Source organism: Rhopilema esculentum, chromosome 16 (assembly GCF_057945365.1).
Source record: "Rhopilema esculentum isolate cy_ngs chromosome 16, ASM5794536v1, whole genome shotgun sequence".
Classification (NCBI taxonomy): domain Eukaryota; kingdom Metazoa; phylum Cnidaria; class Scyphozoa; order Rhizostomeae; family Rhizostomatidae; genus Rhopilema; species Rhopilema esculentum.
This window is the reverse complement of record NC_142830.1, coordinates 1,591,006-1,612,048: the sequence shown is the minus strand read 5'-3', so window position 1 is coordinate 1,612,048 and position 21,043 is coordinate 1,591,006. Positions and strand designations below refer to the sequence as shown.

The window sequence follows — 21,043 nt, the reverse complement described above, 5'->3', positions numbered from 1 at the left end:
TCTTGCTAATTATATCAGATTCCTGGGTTTGATTGCTTTAAGATAAAGGTGCAGTGAATGTTTCCACCAAGCTTTAGACTAGGGTATTTCAAGCCTAATTACCTGTTAAATGTTAAACAAGTGTTGTGATGCGTTGTTGTCCTCTGAAGATTCGATGAAACATAGGCCACTCCTAACAATCTTGACGACTAATCGTCGAAATTTCGTTTTTGAATCTTACTCTTCGCCGTTATTTGTGTTTCACTTCTGTCCTGTTGTAAAATTGCTTCCGTGGTGGCAACTGACTGCTTGATAAAGTATAATTATAAAATGGCAAGCAAGATATACCTAAATGTGTCTATCAAATACGGCTTTGCCAGTCCATTGGCTTTTTTAATCTATTTACCGAGCTCAAGAACTCTTGAAACGCAATGAATTTGAATCATTGAACCACACGTGGATTCTTCTATATTTTTAAAATGCTCAGGTGTAGGCTTGGTAAGAATAGAAGGTCGTTTTCGAACATCTTTTCTTTGTTCTAGGTAAAAGCAAGGAGAGGGCAACAGTCGTATCGTGGCGTCATCGATTGCTTTAGGAAAGTTTGGGCTGAAGAAGGAGGCAAAGCATTTTGGAAAGGAGGCCCTGGTAAGTGATCGACCACGTGCCAATAAATGTGCTGCGTAATCCCCTTTTCGAGCATTTAATTGCGTGTTTGTATAAATATGACTGTTATCTTTAACCCAATTCGTTTAAGACAGCTTTAAAAGCACTTTGCCGTACCGGGAAAGCACTGGTTCAATTTTAGATAAAATACAGTCAACATCCGTGTATGTGTGTATGCCAGCTATTTGATTATTGAATGGAATAAACGGTAATTTTGTTAAAGGTAGGAACGTGGAAGTCTTTCTCGAACCGGACAATTCTCTAACATACGAGACAGTCAAACTAACAGACTTCGGTCTTAATCAGGAAGAGTGTGTAGTCTTCAAAACTTCACATGTCCAACATTTTTATTGCAAGTTACTTAAACCAATTCTGTGATAAAGACAATAGACAAGCAATGGTCCCTTTGGATTTCAATACTGATCTCACATTTGCCTTATTTCTTATTTGCAGCACGTATATTTAGATCCTCGCCACAGTTCGGCGTGACATTATTGGTATATGAAATGCTGCAAAGATTTTTATATGTCGATTTTGGTGGAGGGTATGTTTTTTTACTTGTTTTGTGCATTAATTTCTACTAAGTTCTTCTCTGTTGGTCCACTTTCACTTTTCATGTAGCATTTTACTTCTATAGCATTTATTTTACAAGCCCAGCTCTATGTAGGCTTCCAAACCAATGTAGATTGTTGCGCAATCATTGAAGTATTTTGTCAATAATTATCGTCGTGTGCACTTTTCACTATTTGATATTTGTCACACTTATTCAGAGACCAAACAAATGCTGATTCATATTTAAGATAAATCTTCCTCCGATCTGTAGCTAATGATTTTCAATATCTTCCTAACAAACAATGAATTTTATCCATGTTCCGGGTTTTATGCCTGAAATTCTTTTCTATTTCAAGCGACGTTTTTCCCCCACATCAGTCAAGCGACTTATTTGTTTTCTGCTTTATCCCGCTTTATCTCTGTTGCAGTTTTTTGAATGCTGATTGTTCAGGGTGTTATAGGGTGTCATATTTGAGATGTTTGTTGATCAACCTTGTTGCGTAAGATTTTCACGTGCTTGCTAAAGTACACGCAACTATGTTGAGTGACATGCACTTTGCTATACTGATGAATTTGACAGTTTAAACTTTCTGAATTTCCCCTCCCGGCATACATCATGTAGGCACATTCAAACTCGCGCGCTTTTCCGCGTCACTGATTCAAAACATAATTCTACTAGCGCCCCTTTTCTATTTGTAGTTCTCCCAAGACAGAGCTAGCACCTGTCAATCCGGAAGTTTCTGTGCATCCTGATCATATTGGAGGACTTAGGTTGGCAGTTTCAACTTATTCTGGCATTGAGACGAAATTCGGACTTTTCCTCCCAAAATTCCAAGCAGCACCACCAAGACCAGCCTTGCAACAGAAATTGGCAAATTAAATACCCGAGAGCCCTGCCTAGCAAGATTGAATTTGAGACATGGTTTAGATAGATAGATGTGCGCGTTTTTATACAGAATTCCTTGTAATTTGTTGATGTAGAGAAACAGTGTCAATTCCAGTATTTTGTAGTTACAGATCTAGGGTAAAAATTATTCTTATTGTTCGTACTGTGTCATGTCTTTGTTACCAATGTGATTCTATGCGGGAAAAATTCCTGGTGGAAACGAAGCAGTTATTTAAAAATCATAATAAGATTATTAAGGCAACTTAAAACTTTGGGCGAAAGTTTGCCAGTTTTGGCGAATAATCTATCTTGGGGTTGTTTCGAGTTCTAAGCGATATCATACTTCAAGAATAGATTTTTCAGATATCAAGCTAATTTCCAGGGGCGGATACTTGGTCAAATATTTTGGAGGGCAAGCCTATTGTTTTAATAATATGAAATCACACTTTTCCATTGTTTAAGAACAAAAGACCATTGTCGTCCAATGTATTGGGGTGACCACCTTTCTCGCCCCCCTCGCCCCCTCGCTCCCTCGCCCCCTCGCCTCCTCGCCCCGTCGCCTCCCGTAGGTAATCGCCAGTGCTTATTTCATACCTAAATGATAATCTTATGATAATTTTCTTATTTCGTTGATGGGCTTCAAAGTATGATCTTTCGTGTTAGTCTCCCATCTTTTGTAGAAATATTCATATCATTTTCTCTGGTAATATTTGACCTCGTTTTAATAAGCTTTGGTTGTTGAATTGTTTAAAAAAGCAATTTTAACGTTAATAAAATATTGTCCAATTTCCAATGGCGGCTGTCAGATTTAAGACACTTCTATCACGGTGTTTTATCTTATATATCAGTTAATGCCTTTGTTTTGATGTCAAAATGAAGGCTAGGCGAACAAAATCTATGAAAATTGACCACTTCAAGTGGCTGCCGATCAGGTAATTATTCTTATTATCACTTGTGATCGTAAAGTGCCTGTAAGTAACTTCATAGCCGTTAAAATGTATATCTAATTTTCTTCGATTTCCGCGTCTTCCAAATGTTTTGAAACTCGATAGCATATTGTCTGTCTTATATCCTTCAAGATCCGGTATTGGCTTAAATGCAAAATTGAAGCGAAAATGGAGTTTTCTTCATTTATCGTTGCTTGTAATGCTGATGCATACTTGCCGTTGTGTTAAAATGCAAAATTTGCTGCGTTCAAGAACAAGATGTTCACAATCACATTCTAATATGTTTTGACCCAATCCAAGCTAATAAATTGTTCTCAAAGCTGGTAAACAAAGGCAATGCCATTCATTTACTTGCCGTGCCTTGCACATTTTTAGGGGCTCTACACTACAGGAGGAGCATACGTCCGGCCTTGGTTGTTATACGCCATGACTCGCAACATAGACTATGCCACAGAATGTGACTATGCTCACAAACATCAGGAACAAACAACAACAATGATTTGCTACATATTAAAGGACGACCCGAGGTAGCTAAATGAAAACTATGCAGAGCGAAAAACTTCCTCGCTGCTCACAATAGCACATAAAGCAGGAATAAAAGGACGTGATCAAAGGGATGGTTTAGATATCAAGCAAGGGGCCTGTTCATCTGGGTTGATCATCAATCTGGTACTGCTGATAGGGCATATGTTATAATTAGGTGTAGGACTATTTCGCACGATGTCTATTTATACTTTTGAGCATATATAACAAATAGACGCTAGTGCATGTAGATGTATCTAAATAAGTACTGCAAATTCTCTATTAAAGGCCACTAATTTTTTAATGTCCCCTGTTTTTTTCAGCTTAGTAGACTAGATATTCCCATTCTATGCCTCTTTAACAGACGATCCAGGGGGTTGTGACGTTGTTTATTAGAATTTGGAGAATATTAGAATATGTCTAAGGGCGTATGTCGTGAACCTGACTGGTTAATACAATAGAATAATCTTTTTAGTACATAGCATTTGAACGACGATGAATTTTCACGGCAGAAAAATTCATGACGCACAAGTGAAAATACATGAAACAACTAAATTCCACTCTCAACTTTTCGTTGCATTAGCCAACTGCTAACGCGACACATGCCCTTTAGATTTTCATTTATCATCTCATATTTCTTTAATGAAAAGGGATTTCCGAATATACTTTTCTTTTAAGCATTAAGAAATGCCAAAAAAATAAATTCGTTCATTGGCTAAAGCTATTCTATGTAACTACCCTTATATAAAGAGAAAAAAAGGTTAATTCAGTTAGCTAGGAAGATAAATGGACTGCAGATGTATCTGATACCTATGTATTCACATATCTCACAATAAAATAAATGCACATTTCTTTAAACGCATTTATGCCACTTCAGCAATATTTATAATTTTAGCTTATGTATAACATGAATCATCGATTAATCCTCTGTCTAAGTATAATATATATTTAGTTTAACATTAAACAACTCCAGAGATTGCATAAGAATTGATGCCGAACGAGCAGGCTCATTTATTTAAAAAAAACCAAGTCTGGATCGCATTTTGAATTGTTTGGCGTTTTGAGATGTTTTTAGTTCAGGGGAAAGGGAAAACCATTTTTCTGCCAGAAAATAAAGCACTTTAAGTACTTGATGTAAAGCCAAAAAAAGATGGTGAAGCTTGCATAGAACTATCCTTTTGAAATATCTTTATATTGGGAACACAAAGAGCAATAATCAGCTTCCATGGGGTCAGTTGATGCGTCCCTCGAAGACAGTTTCGTAGATGAGGTCTCTGGCCATACCCTTGAATCTGGAATCATATCGATGGTTACTCTGCGCGTTCCCGTGCTAAACCTGCCACTACTTCCAGACTCCGCCTCTCTATATGCTACTACCCTGAACACCGTCGATCCGAATAGTCCAATCAATGTCACCAGGCCAAGAATAACCATGAAGCCAGCTGTTAGCAGCGTTGGTAACTGTACGTATTCCCCAGTTTGCTGATGTAGCACTAGCATCGGCACGTAAATTGCCCACAGCAAGCAACTCCCATACATCGTTATACTGATTTTGAATGCCTCGTTGAAGTTTGAGGGGTAATTTCTAGTCTTGTACGCAAGTACAGTGCAAGATGACATCAGAATAAGGCAGGGGATTAGATTAAAAACAACATTAGTTGTATCAGCGCTGCAGAGAAGCACTGTCTCCTTGCTCTTTTCGGAATCTTGTTTCTTGACACTTGGGGCCTCATTAAGGATCCAAGTGGCACAGAGAAAGACTTGCCCTAGAATCAACAGCAGGCAAATTGTAATTTGGGACTTTTGGCCAATAAGCGGTGGCTTCTGTGCAGACATTTTCACTGCATTGAAGATGCGATAGATTCGTATCATTTTCAAAAGAAGTGGTGTGTAGCAGGCGTTCAGACTTAGGCCGACTATGAATCTTCTAATACTACAAATTAGAACATTCGGTTTCATGATGTAAAATCCTGACGATAAAAAACAGGCATGCAATGCAATGAATATAATGAAGCTCATGTCCTTGCTTGCCGCTTTAACGATCTGAGTCTTGCGGTGTCGGTAAAATATCCCCATAACAATCGTTGTTAAAACAATTCCAACACTGGCAAAAAAAGCTACAGCCCATGCTCGACCATGCTTCATGTTTGGATAGGTGATAGGTAACTGCACGCATGCAGTTCGATTCTTGTCAGGCCGCGTATGTTTGGGGCACTGGACACAAGAGTTATTCACTGTGACGTCATTTTGATTGCATGACCTACATAGATAGCAACAGGCCTTACCCTCTGGGCCACGATCAATTATTTCCCCGATCTTACAAGGAAGATAACAGCGAGAAATAGGTATGCTTCTTTCTTTGAAAACAATTTTTTCAGAATCCAGAATAAAATGACTTTTTCTTGCAGTCTCATTAAACTTCCAGCTTCCAACCTCTCTGAAATCGGTGCCATCATAGTTAACAATTAGAAACCCTCTATTATAAAATCCTTGCTTGTTAAGGTTAACGTAACTAGGCAGCTGGCATCCTTTACTGTCGATGAACTTCATTGCTTCTCTGCTTATCATCTCGCGACATTGCCACCATGAACCAAAGGTGTAGTTGCATTTTGTAACTCTTTCGCTCCGATTCATTGCACAAGCAATTATAGCCAAGGCATTTAAGATAGGCTTTACTTGAACGTATCTTAATTGTACCAAGCTTCTGTCAAGTTTTTCATAGCCAGAGCAACGCCGCCGCTGGTCTCCGAACGTACGAGACAATATTCCATATTCCTCTGGAATACTGCAGTTAAAAATGTCACTCCAAAACTCTGCAAACCACGAATATCGATTGTTACTTAAGGAAAGTTGCATAAAATAATCCTCAAAGCCTTGGTCATATGTATCAGCATGTTGTATCATCAAAAGCCCTTTAGCAGCTTGTGATATTCCTCTCAAATTGTAATTACTTGCTCTAAATCCAGACCATGTCACAAATATCAGTCGAGAATATTTCCCTGCTTCTTTGATAATTCTATGCGTTTCCCCTGTTGTCGAAAATAAAATGACAATATTGGTTTTGCTTTGGCTCGCTAGCTCCTTGGCCACATGATCGTATTCCTTTTCGCCAGGTAACACAGAGAGCCAGATCGTTTTGGAAACACAGACACCTGCGGCGAAGGCACGTTTGTGAAACATCTGGACAAGCTCTTGGGTTCGTAGATCGTTTGAGCCCACCAATGTCACATATTTCCAGTCAAATTTAATCAGAATGTCTAGGATTGCCTGTAATTCTAACGCATCAGATGAGACTGTTCGCATCAAGTTTCCATGCATACTCTTGTATGTTTCTTTGCTTTCATGATAGTAATCGAACGATGCGCTTGAAGATAAAGGATTGAAGACTGGAGCTTTAGATCTTTGATTGCTCAACATATAGTATGTTGTTTGCCATGATGTTAGGCCGAGAATCACCGGCAAATCTTGAAACCTTGATAGCTGTGTTCGTGAATGTTCACAATCCATGACTTGGAGATAGATGGGTTGCCTTAGAATCTTTTGTTCATTTAGTTTCAGGACAGCATACCTCATTACCTCTGTTAGAATTACTCCATCAGCAATGGAGATGGATTCAGGCCTAGAGTGCTTGTCTTTGTAGGCAGACCTTATATTGAAAAACCCCAGGAAGCTGTAATGAATCCATGATAGTTTCTTTGGGGTAAACATGTACAATTCCCAGTTCTTTGATCCCTCACTCATATCTGAAATAACATTATGATATATCATTATCTTGTACTAAAGGCGTAGTCTCTCCTGCCCAAGTCATGAGACATCTTTCTCGACCAAAAACAACGTTACAGGTTGGTGAATATGTATTTCTCAAATCGTCTCTAAACACCAGATTTTATATTTTACTTTAGGTCTCACCTTAATGAGTTAAAAAATGGAATTCTTCATAGCTAGCAAAAAGATAGAAATATCCAATTCATTCCCTTGTTATTGATGCAACCCGAGATAAAGTTTTTAAGGGATAAGCTACAAACATTGGCCAGAATGATTAGTTACAAATTCAAAGACCATGTTTAGCTTCAGTTGACTCGATCACTGTTGAATCATTCCATGACAAGCAAATCCAAAGTCTCCTTTAGCATGATTTTTATCTTATTAAGATGATTGCTTCTAACTAGATCGACTAGTAAAATAGATTGACACAAGAGGCACCAACCACAAAGAAGGTAGATGAATAGTAAAGTAACACTGATTTTTGATATTTGTAGATAAACTTTGCAGCAATTTGTTGCAGAGGATATTGATTAAAAATGTTACTTATCAAGAGGCTGGAATGCATATTAATAGTGTAATCCCAAGGCTGGACAGGAACTCCCTTCTATATCAAAATAGTTCTCTGTGCTCTGCGATAGAAAAAAATCCCTGTACTTTTTTTCGATGTTGATCAGTTTGAAAATGTTTATACTTACTCCACTTGAAAATTTTACTGTTTGAACAGTGTAGTAGCGCCAGCAGAATTGCTGCCAAAATGGGCTTCTTCTTCATTCTAAAAGATAAAGCAATAAATTTTTTGCAATAGACAGGATTGATAAAAGAGTGATACAACCTCTCTGCCTATCTGCACAGAAAGATTTCAAGTGTGCAAAAAGTGCCTAAGTTGTTGAAAAATGGCAAATAACAGAATGTAATTCTAAAAATTTCTTCAAGACAAGGATACAGGGGAATCAGTATCGTGGAGGAAAAAACCAGGGGTTATTGAGCAGCTGAATTAAAGTAAAAAATGTAAAATCGAAAGAGCTTAAAACATCGGAAAATAAATTTTGAAGTATTTTGGCTGATTTCAAAACAGAGTGGGATGAATGGCAACAGGTCCAGAATCTGGCTGAAAAGCTGTTTAATTGAAATGGTAAATGAAATGTTACAATTATACATGAAACCACTGACTAATTGTTAAATTGGTTGATAATTGAGGTCCCAAGGCTACCAGAGACTCTGATTTGAACGGTAACACGTATTTGTACCCATCTAGATCGTTGGAAATTGAAATGGGGTTCTGTTATTGGAAAAGCAAAGCTTTCAGCCAGAACCTCTTTGGAAACATAGGGGTATTATAAACTAGGCCTGTTAGCATTCATAATCCTACCTGAATTGAAGGAGACTAAATACACATCAACTTTCGAAATTGACCCTAGGCATCTTTCAAGGGATGTGTCATTCCTAACGTTTTGCAGACATGGCAGATCCTTAATATAGATTTATTCACATTGCCAGTACTCTGGTTTTCAAAGCTACTTCAACAAATGAAATAAAGCAGTGTTAATAACTGGGAACATAAGTAGACTGTTTAAATTACCTCACTGTTGGTGAACCTTTGAGTGCTGGAAGATTTTGATAATCCTTTGAAAAGACCTTTCAGATGAGTGGAGGATCTTGTATACTTTTGACAGTCAAAGATGCTCTTAGGATACTAACAAGGGCACATATGTAAAGACAGCTGAATCAACATTATCGAACACAACAAATCTGGTTGGCTGCATCGCTAATTGAATACAAACAAAAATCAGGCTTGCCATTTAAATCATTATAATGTTGGAGTGGTATAATAGCTTCCTTGTACTGTTAGAATAGAGCAGAAATGATCGCCATGCACATTTCAAAGTTTACTGTCAGGCCTGTTTGTTTGTGTGAGTTTGCTGTTTGATGTTTGCAAAATCAAAAGATTCTAGTAACCCATTTATAACTCATGTTTTATATATCTCTAAAGATGTAACTGGAAAAATCATTGCAACTACTACTATACGGCTTACATAATGAAGTATCGATCATTGAACTCTATTTATGATGAGAGGAAATTTGGTACGACTTAACCTGTAATCATTGGTGTAGTGCTATCAAAATAACAAGGGGGGCACTTGCACAGGATGTTGCAAAATATAATAGCAAAAGTATAAATTTGCCAATTTTCGGTTGAGCCCCCCTATCACTTTACCCCTGACTGTAATATGAGTTGCATCTTTAATTAGCTACGTAGAAATATGTCTTAATATACATTTAAGATATACCACGCCTCTTAAATTTTATGGCATAGGCATTATCTAATAACATCTCTCGCAACTCCAAAGCTAGCTATGCAAAATGCAAGGTGACCTACTTATGGACGTATTACTATCATTGTTTTACTTTTCTTAGGCCTTCCATTAGCTTTTGACGGTCAAGGGTTGAGGTCTATGTCATGCCATTGTAACAAAATTGTGGCTGATCGAAAGGACGGTCTCAAAGTAGTATTATTACCAAAAAAAGAATTGAATAGGAGTGAAGACGCTCAAAGGAGAAGTAAACAGGGATGGGCAAGATGATCTTAAAAAGTGCACCATGTCACAGTAAATATTAACGGATCTTGTTGTAAGTCCAAGATACTCGTTGAAATAGTATCTTATTTAAAGATAAACTTGCTATTAAGATATAGAAACAGTACATTGAAGATACTACATGGCATAAAAGATCCTTTATTTCTCCAGCTTGTTGAAGCATGTAATAGCACCTTGTGCTATTAAATGCAAATTTCCACGACATGCTACAATGATTTTTATGTTTAACATTCAATTACCGTTGAAAATGGGACAAGGGCCGAAAAAAGATACCCCGACTAGTGCTAGGTCTATGCCAAACCGATAAATATTGCAAATGTTTTCTGTTAGGATTTAGTATTAGATAAGAAAGCTGGCAAAAATGATCACAGGATAACACGTAATTTTTCAGAGAGCAGCGTTGTAATGTTTTTAAACGAATTGACAACATATGGACCTTTTTGATATAATTGAATTTTGTAGAATAAATTACAGATATTCAGAAGAAATATACTCTTAATTTTTTCAATAAATTTTGTTGTGTGTAGTTGCGCTGCGATGCTGCTGATTTAACAAGAAAAGAACTGCGGCATCGTGTGTTGAATTACAAAAGGACTTGTCACCTTTTTGTTGAATTATCGTCAATGAACCTTTAGAATACTTTGTTTCATGTTTCTAAGGTGTTTTAGAACGTTGTTTGTTTTTGCTTTGATGTGATTCAGTTTTTTAAAAGTTGGATGTGAATATTATTAAATTGAGTTCACTGCTTTCCGATGTTTTATTACTGTGATCTCGACTTGAACGCAAACGGATCACTGGAGTATTTAGAAAATTCCTCACAGATACAACAGGAGTTAATTGGCGCAGTCGACAGGATGCTATCATCATTTTACAAACAACTCACCTAAGAAAATCAACAGGTCGTATTCCACTTTTTTTATACAGCTTCAATAATCCGGTAAGCACGGTATTAGATTTTATTCACGTTCGATTTTAAGCGAAGCTATTATCAACATGTCTGAAACTGCAAAATTAATCGAATTAATGCAATTGCAAATTGCAAATCAGCAAAAACAAATGGAAGCTCAAGCGGCAGCTCATCAAGAACAAATGAAGGCTCTTCTCCATACAATGTCTTTTTCAGAATCAGGAACTGCACGTTTTACTTCTACATTACCTTCAGTACCTGTTTTCGAACCATTTGATTCTACAAGTGAATTGTGGCCTGACTACTACGATAGATTTTTGACATTTTTTGGTGCACATAATGTTAATGACGATAGAAAGGCTCAAATTTTCCTAATTAATCAATCTAAGGATGTTTACCGGTTACTGGGAAATTTGGCAAAACAGCAGAATCCACCCAAGCAAATTAATGATCTTAGCATGGATGAAATTGTAAATTTCATGAAGACGCAATATGACCCCAAACGATTTGTTGTACACGAACGCTTCAAGTTTTGGAGTGATATGCGCAGAAAGCCAGGTGAAACGCTACAGGAGCTTGCGGCACGTATTCGCCAAGATGGTGCCACCTGTGGTTTTGCATCCATCAAGGATCCTCAGGATGAAGCACTCAGATCTCGTTTTATTTGTTCTGTAAACAATGAGGCAGTGCTTAAAGCCCTTTTTAAGGTCAAGGACGACGAACTGGATTTTGCTAGGGCTATTGAAATTGCCACAGAAACAGAGGATGCAGCTAAAGTGGCTAAAGACACGGTTTATGGGGCTAGGCCAAAATCTGTACACAAGGTCGCTCTACGGCCCTCTAACAAAGCAATGGAAACCAAGTCCAAGACAGGCAAATCAGCTTGTTACCGCTGTGGTGTTGAAACCCACCAAGCACCACAATGCCGTTTCAAGGACTCAGAATGCCACTTCTGCGGAATTAAAGGACACATCTCGAAGGTATGCAGAAAGAAAAATTCTGCAACTATTAAAAGCTCAAAGACGCCGGTAAAACTCATCCATGAAATCAAAGCAGTGAATGAAAGATCCTTGCCAAAGCTGGAAGTACCTATCAAGATCCAAGGGCAAACATGCACAATGGAACTGGATACTGCAACGAATGGGAACTTCATTTCAAAGCAGACATGGAAGGATTTGGGAAGTCCAAATCTTCAGAAGCCTGATTTACACTATGAATCAGCAAGTAAACATAGTTTACCAATCATTGGTACGTTCGTCGCCAAAACGTCAACACAGGAGTCAGAGGAGACACGTGATATCAAGTATACAGTGTCAGAAATCCCAGAACTTAACCTATTGGGACGAACTGCTACTAAGGAGCTGGGCATTTCTGTAGACCAAGCACTCAACGATGTCGAATCATGTCATGCAGTCTTTAGCAATCTAAAGGCCGACATCAAACTACAGGAGAAATGCAAGAAATTGTGCAATGAATTTAAAGATTTATGGAAACCGGAATTAGGATGCCTCAAGGACTATGAACTCGAAGTAAAGTTTAAGCCCAATGTCCAGCCTATCTTCAGGAAAGCACGGCCAGTTCTATTTGCCATGGAAGCTGATTTGGAAGAAGAATACCAGAAGGGTATAACAAAAGGAGTATGGGAAGCCACACAATTTTGTCAATTTGGGACTCCAGTGGTTCCTATCAAGAAGGCTGTGCTCCCAGGACAAAATAAACCCAAGATCAGAGTCTGTGGGGATTATTCTGTCACAGTCAACCATCAACTGGAGGAACATCGACACCCGCTTCCTCTCCCCGAAGATCTTATGAGAAGATTGGGAGTAGGATATGGATTCACCAAAATTGACTTGGCAGATGCATATAACCAAATCAAGCTTGCGCCGGAAAGTCAACGAAGACTAGCACTTAGCACTCATAAGGGAGTGCTTTTGCAGAAAAGACTTCCATTTGGTATCAAATCTGCCCCCGGATACTTTCAACAGATCATGGATCAGCTCACCGTAGACCTTCCTGGTGTGGCTACCTATCTGGATGACATCCTTGTAAGCGGAATTGATGCTGAGGACCACCTGAGCAATCTTCGGCGTTTGCTCCAAAGACTGCAAGACAAAGGTCTCCGTTGTCGACAGGAAAAATGTCACTTTGCCCAGCCATATGTTGAGTATTTGGGACATCTACTGTCACAACAAGGAATCGCAAAAGGTCCTAAGGTAGATGCTGTTCTTAAAATGACAGCTCCTACAAACGTTTCAAGTCTTAAAGCTTTCTTAGGATCTGTCCAGTTCTATGCCAAATTCCTACCATCAGAACTAGCTAAAATAGCAGAGCCTTTGTACAAGCTGACAAAGAAGACGGTCAAGTGGAAATGGCAACAAGAACACCAAAAGTCTTTCCAACGTCTGAAAGACTTGCTTTCTTCAGAGAATGTCCTGGTTCATTTTGAAGAGAAACACATCCTAGGTCTGGCATGCGACGCTTCAAACGTTGGAATTGGAGCCGTATTATTTCATCGTTTTCCAGATGGAAGCGAGCGCCCAATTGCCAATGTCTCCAAAACTCTCACAGAAAGTCAAAGGAACTATAGCCAAATCCAAAAAGAAGCCCTGGCAATTGTGTTTGGATTGAAGAAGTTCTACCAGTACCTATTTGGACGGAAGTTTGTACTGGTCACAGATCATCGACCACTGTTAGCCTTATTTGGGCCTGGAAAAGATGTTCCTCTAATGGCTGCTAACCGACTGGCTCGTTGGGCTCTAATGTTAAGCCAATTCAACTACAAGATTGAATTCAGGAAGACTAAGGATCACGCTAATGCTGACGCTCTCAGTCGTCTACCTCTACAGGAAGATTCACAATTTGATGAGGAGGAAAGTGTAGATGACACATTAATGGTCTGCCAGATACAGACAATTGACGAGAAAGTCACTCCAGCAGAACAAGGATCTCTTGCAAGAGAGTCAGCAAAGGATCCAATAATCTCAATGGTAATGAGATTCATTCGAGAAGGCTGGCAACCAAAGAAGAACGATGAAGGAACGGAAATGCACAGATTCCGACAGGTTGCTACTTTACTGTCCATATGTAATGGTTGTTTAGTCCATGGGTCGAGAGTGGTGATTCCAGCAAGCATGAGAAGAAACGTTCTGGGACTTCTTCACCTAGGACACTTTGGAATGCAGCGAATGAAGCAACTGGCTCGCACGGCTGTCTATTGGCCAAACATCGATGAGGATATTGAGGCCACATGCAGACACTGCATACCTTGCGGTCAGCATCAGAACAGACCAGCCAAACCTGCAATTCACCCATGGATGCTTCCAGAGAAACCCTGGAGCAGATTACACCTTGACCATGCGATCAACTTCATGGGTACAAACTGGTTGCTGCTTACAGATGCATATTCTAAATACCCATGCATCCATCCAACACAGTCCGTTTCAGCCAAAGCTACGGTTGACCTATTGGAGCAGGACTTTGCGCATTTCGGTTACCCACACACCTTAGTAACAGATAACGCTTCTGCATTCATGTCAGTCGAATTCCAGACTTGGTGTAAAGAGCGAGGCATTGTCCATCTCACCGGAGCTCCATACCATCCTGCCACTAATGGAGCAGCTGAACGACTTGTGCAAACTTTCAAGCAGGCACTCAAGAAGTCAAGTCTTCCTCCCAGTAAAGCCCTGCAAGAATTCCTTATGCAGTTTCGCAGAACTCCCAACTCAAGTGGGTATTCTCCGAGTGAACTGCTGAATTCACGTCAAATTAGAACCAAGATTGATACTCTATTACCGTCTCCAGCGCATACAGCCCAGGGAAAACAAGCTAGAGAGGCTACCAAATCCCAGCAGAAAGAGATTATCTCTAAAGTAGTAAGATCTTACAAAGTCGGAGATCCTGTCTACGCCCTCTACTTTGGTCCTAGAAGAGACAAAGAAGGTCGTTGGGTGCCAGCTGTAATCATCAAGCGCAAAGGCTCTCGATCTTTCAATGTTCGAGTACAGCCAAAAGGCCCTACTTGGAGACGACACCTTGAGCAGTTGCAGCCGCGTTATGCTTCAGTAGAAGATGATGATCCCGGAGTTCCTCCTTCGCCGTCTACAGAAAGAGAAACTCCACCTCTGACAAGCGCTGCTACTTCCGTGGAACTGCCAGGATCTGCCACCGAAAGAAGGCCAGCTACACCAGAGTACGGTCCTCACAACCCACGAAGATCAAAACGGGCCCCTAAGCCTAAGGCCTGGTTCAAACGTCGCGCTTCTCATGTGCCGAACCTAACTCGAGAATTAAGTACATGAGGGGCGCGACGTTTGAATCAATTTGGTACGGCAGATTTAGTTAGGAGCGACAGACTAGTTTGGATCGGCAGAGCTTGCCGAGCTGCACGGCTCCAGCACGGCACGGTTTCAAGCGTCGAACTTGTCATGTACCGAACTCAATGCATAATTATATTTAATTTATTTTCCTTCCCAGAATTCATTTCTTTCTTAGAGGGCGCATGCGTTTCAAGCCAATACTTGAGATTGCGCGCCTTAACCAAGATACTTCATGTAACAATCCTAAAACCCATTTGGCGCGACATAATTAAGTTCGACGTTTGAAACGGGAGTCGCGCTAAACATGCTCAAGTGTCGCTCCAAACAGAGTTAGGTTCGGCACATGAGAAGTGCGACGTTTGAACCAGGCCTAAGAAGATGTTCTCGCCTTCGCCTTGAACTTCAAGGCTAGGTGGGGAGGTGTTGTGTGTAGTTGCGCTGCGATGCTGCTGATATAACAAGAAAAGAACTGCGGCATCGTGTGTTGAATTACAAAAGGACTTGTCACCTTATTGTTGAATTATCGTCAATGAACCTTTAGAATACTTTGTTTCATGTTTCTAAGGTGTTTTAGAACGTTGTTTGTTTTTGCTTTGATGTGATTCAGTTTTTTAAAAGTTGGATGTGAATATTATTAAATTGAGTTCACTGCTTTCCGTTGTTTTATTACTGTGATCTCGACTTGAACGCAAACGGATCACTGGAGTATTTAGAAAATTCCTCACAGATACAACAAATTTAAAGTCATGATGAAGGCTGGTCGGTTGTATTTTCACAGGGTGACTTCACCGCTTTATGTGTGGTTTTGTGCGAGATTATACGAAGGACCACCAATTGTGGGTCGCTCAATTGATAGTCACAACTACGAAATACAATCAGTGCGCCTTCCCTGACAGTATGATAGATGGACAAGGCATGTTTTGAGTTGAGTTAAATCGTTTCTATTTAAAATTAATACAGTTGTCCTCAAATGCAGTTTAAACGTAATCATAAGGCTTTGAAACATAGGATCAACGTTTTAACAAGGCGCCAGCTTGAGCAAAGTCTATAATGCACTGAAATGCTAGATGTTTTAATAGTGCTCTAAGAAAATCATGGCACAATTGTTGTCATATTCTGTACCATTTGGCTTAGAATGATCTCAATCCTGTTCTGCAAATTTATCGGGACAAAAACTCAAACAAATGCCAGGCTGCATACAGGTTTGTACCCACTCCCCACAGTTCAACGATGGTGCACGTGTTCTTTTATAACAAAGATATTGCTATTGAACAGAGAGGTTTCCAATTTCAACATCTTCTTACAGAGACTGTAGGCACGCAACTGTTTCAGGTTTCATATACACTGCAGTTCCACCCTTTTAGGATTTCTTGGCGCATATTACGTTTAATACATGTTATTGCTATGCATTTGCTGCTTTCCTAGATGTCGTGTGATATCTGTCCTTCCAAGCCAATTTATTTCTGTCCCACATTCCTTTTGAGTAGAAACAGATGTCACCAAAAAGGGATGTAAAAATGTAGCAACTTACTAGACATTCCACTTTCTGACAGATAGCGTCTTTACTAGCCCCAGAGCAAAGTACATAGGCAACAAGAGCCTTGAATTGCAGCATCAACTCTTTATATGTTCACAAAAAGGAATTTCGTGAAAACGTTTAAGGTGAGCACGATGGTAAACGCTCTCGAATTTCAGTCATGCTCTAGAGCATGTGATGCGGGAATCAGGCAAAATATCTTATTTGAGATGTATTTTAAGCTAATCTAAGGGGAACTCGCAGGTGAACTGCATTTTCCCTTTTTACCCCAGGGGCCTCTGTGCAAAATTTGGACATAACATAGCTGATAAAACATTTGCCAGTACTAAATAATCAAAGCAACATATGACAAAAATCAAAACTGCTTGTCAATTGTATATTTAATTTCAATTCCGAAATGATTGGCCGAATTTTCCATCGAATTGTGTGGTCAGCAAAGATTTCTAAAGGGTTCCGTCAAAAATCAACTATCATCATCAAAATATGCAGTTCCCTTAAAATTAGTCATGATCCAAGATGTTAACTTGTCGGAAAATCTGAGTGATAGAATAAAACAGAAAAGTTTAAAGGACTTATGCCACCTAATTTAGGGCCAAACATATCTGCAAAATATTGCCACGATTTGGGGTTTGTAAAAACCACGTTATACTGTCACGTCAAAGTTGACAACCTCAGCATTGAAAGCATTCCACTTAGACCAGTTGTTGAATGGGAAGCATGCCCACCCCCCCCCCAGAGGAAAAATTATTGGATGATGTTAAACTAGGGTAGTTTTGGGCGTGGGTTTTGAATTTGGATGTTGATCGGGCGTGCGCGGAGGTGTTTCCCAGATATGGGGGGTCGAAGGAGAAATTTCATGGGTCACTGAATAAATCGTTTTTGCAAGGAAAATATAAAATAGCAATGTCTGAAGCTATGCATTTGCAAGCATTTCCAACATATTTCTATGAGATGACAAAAATATGTATTCCCGATTTTTTTTGGGGGCGTAGGGATATTTCGTGACATCTTACAGTTGGCTTACTGGCGAGTTGGCTCTCGGAAATCTTTTATTCGGGAACTTTTTCATCAAAACGGATCGACTATTTTGTTACTAGTAATTAATTCATTTAAAGTAAAGAAATCTTTGTAAGTTAGGGAATCAAACCTTATTGTGCTGCCTACGAATGCACCCAGACAGTACGGGCTTCAGCACTGTCGGAGTGGAAAAATTTAACATGTCATAAAATTTCCAAAAAATGCGGAAGGCAGGGGACGTGCAAGTAAAGCTCGAAACGAAAGCTTGTTATCTTCATTAGAGAAAATTATTGCTATTCAGTTGTGGAAATGGTGGGGGGCATGGGGGGGGGGGGGGTAAGGCCTTCGCGTCGAAAAATTCGGGCTTTCAGTGGGTTTTTCACAAACGTTCAGTGTGTCAAAAGCAGAAGCCCATCCAAGATGTTGTCGAAAAAAAAGCAAAAAACAAAAACACTGCTTAAGCAACCTTCCAACCCCAGTTGAATTTCAATCGAAAAAGGATTTTAATCGCAAATTATTCAAAAATCAAACCTTACCCTCTATTTTAGGAGTAAAAGACTTCCCACTTGGTCTCGTTTTTCCAACCACTACGTTTGCCGCGTTTTCCGTTTGTTAAACATGGTTCAAAACTGTAATGTTCAACATCCCACAACAATATTCAGTGACAAAATCTATTTCAAAATTACTCATTTTTGCAAAATAAATCAACTTCTTTTGCGCGAGTAGCGAAAACCGTATGCATTTCAAATGTAGGCATGTCTCCGCTTGTCAACTTCTACGTCACGCAGTCACGTGGCAATTTTGTAAGTTTGCGTCTACGGCCCCCTCCAAATGAAATTTTTGTCGGAAAACTTTGAAATGCTTAATTTTGATCTATTTTCTACCGAATTCGTCAATAAAATGACAAGGTAAAATAGGTGGCATAAATCCTTTCAGAAACAGTATTTCCATAAAGCAGATGGAATATTTGCAGTATTCTGTAACAAAAATCATCTGTGCTCTACATCCAATTAAGAATGATACAAATATATCATTTAGCTCTAAAGATCCAATTTTGAAAGCACGATCAGCATGATAAGTGGATTTTGTTAGTGAAAAGGGGAGTTGGCACAATCCTGTTAACAGCATATACTAACGCAACAAGATTTGCTAGAGTATTGATTACAAAACTTTAGAAAGCAAAGGTTTGTGGGTAGATGCTCGATGTTAAGTATTTATGAATGCTTATTTCTAACTTTGTTTTTGTTGCTGTGTAGTTATTGATAGATGTTGATGTAATGTGTTTGTACATGCAGTAATCGAAATGGTATCTGTTTGTGCTGCACAAATGTATCATCAAGCTTCTTTTCTACATATATTTGTTTGAACCAAAGTCATCTCATGCTTGGCATTCACAAGCTCTAATTTTTTTGCCAAAGCTATTTTACATATTTGAACATCTATAGACGCAAAATATAGACTGATTTTGCTTTTCTGACATAGCCACACCCACCGAAAGGGGGGACAAGGTGCATAGCCACTGGGCTCGTAAGCAAAGGTGGCTCCCTGGTATTCAAACCGTCTCTACTTAAGATATTACCCTTAAAAACGTGATAATTACGAAGAAGTCTGAAATGGAAACGAAAATTCCATTAAAAAATTATTAAAGATAACTCTATGCATTTTAGATCAATTATTACGCATTTAGGTTCATTGCTCTATGTAGAAAAGGGGTCTCCAAGCATTGGGCCTGCGCTTCGGCTTAATGTGGACCTCTGCAACCCTGGGCATTGCAATGCCTCTATTCAATAAATGCCATAATATTGGCACGGAAAATTTATAAAACAGCGTTTTGCAGTTTGTTACAGATTGCAATCTATCTATGCTACTGGTTCGCCAGCAAGTTGTGAAATTGTATATTTGCAACCAAAATTGGGGTACAGAAAATCATGCAACTTTGAAAAGAAGATACCCCCGATAATTTGAATATAACCTAACAATATTATTATAACATATTAATATTCTTTCGACAGCAAAGTAAAGTATCCAATAATGAAGTTCATGCTGTGGCACCCTCATGATGCAAGGCACAGATTGCCTGGTTATTTGAGTGATGTTTATTTCGAGAAAGGAACAAGCTCAGTCAATAAAACAAGTAGAATAGTCTCTATTTATACAGGTCCCCAGATTCAAAGAAAGCTGTATCACAATGGGATTGATTCTATTGATCCCGTAAATAGACCAAGGAAAAAGTAGACAAGATAAGAAAGGAAAAAGTAAGGTACGAGCCTTTTTCAACATTTTCCAGATCATGTGTATTCAACCATTTCTACAGACCCATTTCTGAATATTGTGTTGCGATGCTGCTAATCAATTTATCCTTGAAATATGCAACGATCCATGCGCAATTATCCAGCTCCATTGCCTTTGAATGGCATTCCATAATGTGCCTTGAATGCCTTGGCTAACGAGATTTAGAAGGCTTTGTGGAGCTGAAGTACTGTAGTAGCACTCAAATACTCTGATGTCCGTGACATACTCGGGATTTTGAAACATCTGATAGGGCTTGACAACGTCGTATTTGACAGTAAGAAAAGCATCGAAGGAAAGATCGAGCACACATATTTGGGTTTGTTGCTTAATTTTTTCATTCCTTTTTTTGTTAAACTGTTTATTTAGAGATATTTTAACAGAAGGCCAGGCTATAAAACAGTTATAGTATTCGGCCGTGTACGTCAAATGCGAAACAATTCAATAAAATAGAAAGATACATAAGCTAGTTTTGTCTAAATAAAAAGGCTACCACAAAATAGGGAACTCTTGTCACAAATATAGAATAAATCAACTTAAATTTTAGTTTATTGGCCACGTCATTGTGAAACGTCTTCCTATTCTCAGAACGTGTCAAGCAAAATATTTTTAAACATCTCAGGTGTACACAAAAACATAAGAAAGGCATCATTGTAAGTAAGTTCGCACAATCGGTCCACGTGGATACATATTTTCTGGAATATGCGCAGTTTTGTTGATATTCGCAATGGTCTACATAAAATTGTTCAGAACCCAAAAGCGAATCCATTAACCCTTTTTGATGACGGCAGCTACTGACAAGAAGATGGTCCCTAAACTTAAGTCATGGCTTCGCATTTCTGATCAAATTCATTCAACGCTTTTGTTTGTTTGTGTACCACTTGCCACAACAGCATGGCCGCAAATATTATCTGGATTGGCGCTAAGATTTATTACATCGCGGCGAAAGATTTTATGTAGGGCCCAGGCCACAGAGGGAGCCAGGGGGCCATTGCCCCTACTTTTCTTGCTACTTATAGGTATTAAACCCCCCATTTAAGTATCAAATAGGTAACTCCCCTTTTTGGCC

At 39.1% G+C, this 21,043-nt stretch overlaps 3 protein-coding genes across 5 annotated transcripts in view; 2 read left to right on the top strand and 1 right to left on the bottom strand.

Moving 5' to 3' along the window:
• The window catches only part of LOC135682546 (electrogenic aspartate/glutamate antiporter SLC25A13, mitochondrial), a 34,233-nt gene extending 31,104 nt beyond the window's left edge, over positions 1 to 3,129 (top strand). For both annotated transcript variants that reach the window (XM_065197482.2, XM_065197481.2), the window contains exons 18-20: positions 522 to 624; positions 1,096 to 1,186; positions 1,894 to 3,129. In XM_065197482.2, coding sequence (XP_065053554.1) covers positions 522 to 624; positions 1,096 to 1,186; positions 1,894 to 2,074 — 375 coding nt within the window. In that variant the 3' untranslated portion in view covers positions 2,075 to 3,129. The remainder of the gene's footprint in view (positions 1 to 521; positions 625 to 1,095; positions 1,187 to 1,893) is intronic.
• Positions 3,130 to 3,699: 570 nt separating this feature from the next.
• LOC135682545 (metabotropic glutamate receptor 3) lies at positions 3,700 to 9,120 on the bottom strand. Its single transcript, XM_065197479.2, has 3 exons — positions 8,894 to 9,120; positions 8,010 to 8,086; positions 3,700 to 7,292 (listed from the first exon to the last, which is right to left on the bottom strand). The coding sequence occupies exons 2-3, from the start codon at positions 8,083 to 8,085 to the stop codon at positions 4,720 to 4,722; spliced, it is 2,649 nt and encodes an 882-aa protein (XP_065053551.2). The 5' UTR covers position 8,086; positions 8,894 to 9,120; the 3' UTR covers positions 3,700 to 4,719.
• An 11,010-nt stretch (positions 9,121 to 20,130) lies between these two features.
• LOC135682146 (discoidin domain-containing receptor tyrosine kinase B) overlaps positions 20,131 to 21,043 on the top strand; it is a 36,326-nt gene continuing 35,413 nt past the window's right edge. For both annotated transcript variants that reach the window (XM_065196898.2, XM_065196900.2), the window contains exon 1: positions 20,131 to 20,293. The gene's annotated coding sequence lies outside the window, so the exon portion shown is untranslated. The remainder of the gene's footprint in view (positions 20,294 to 21,043) is intronic.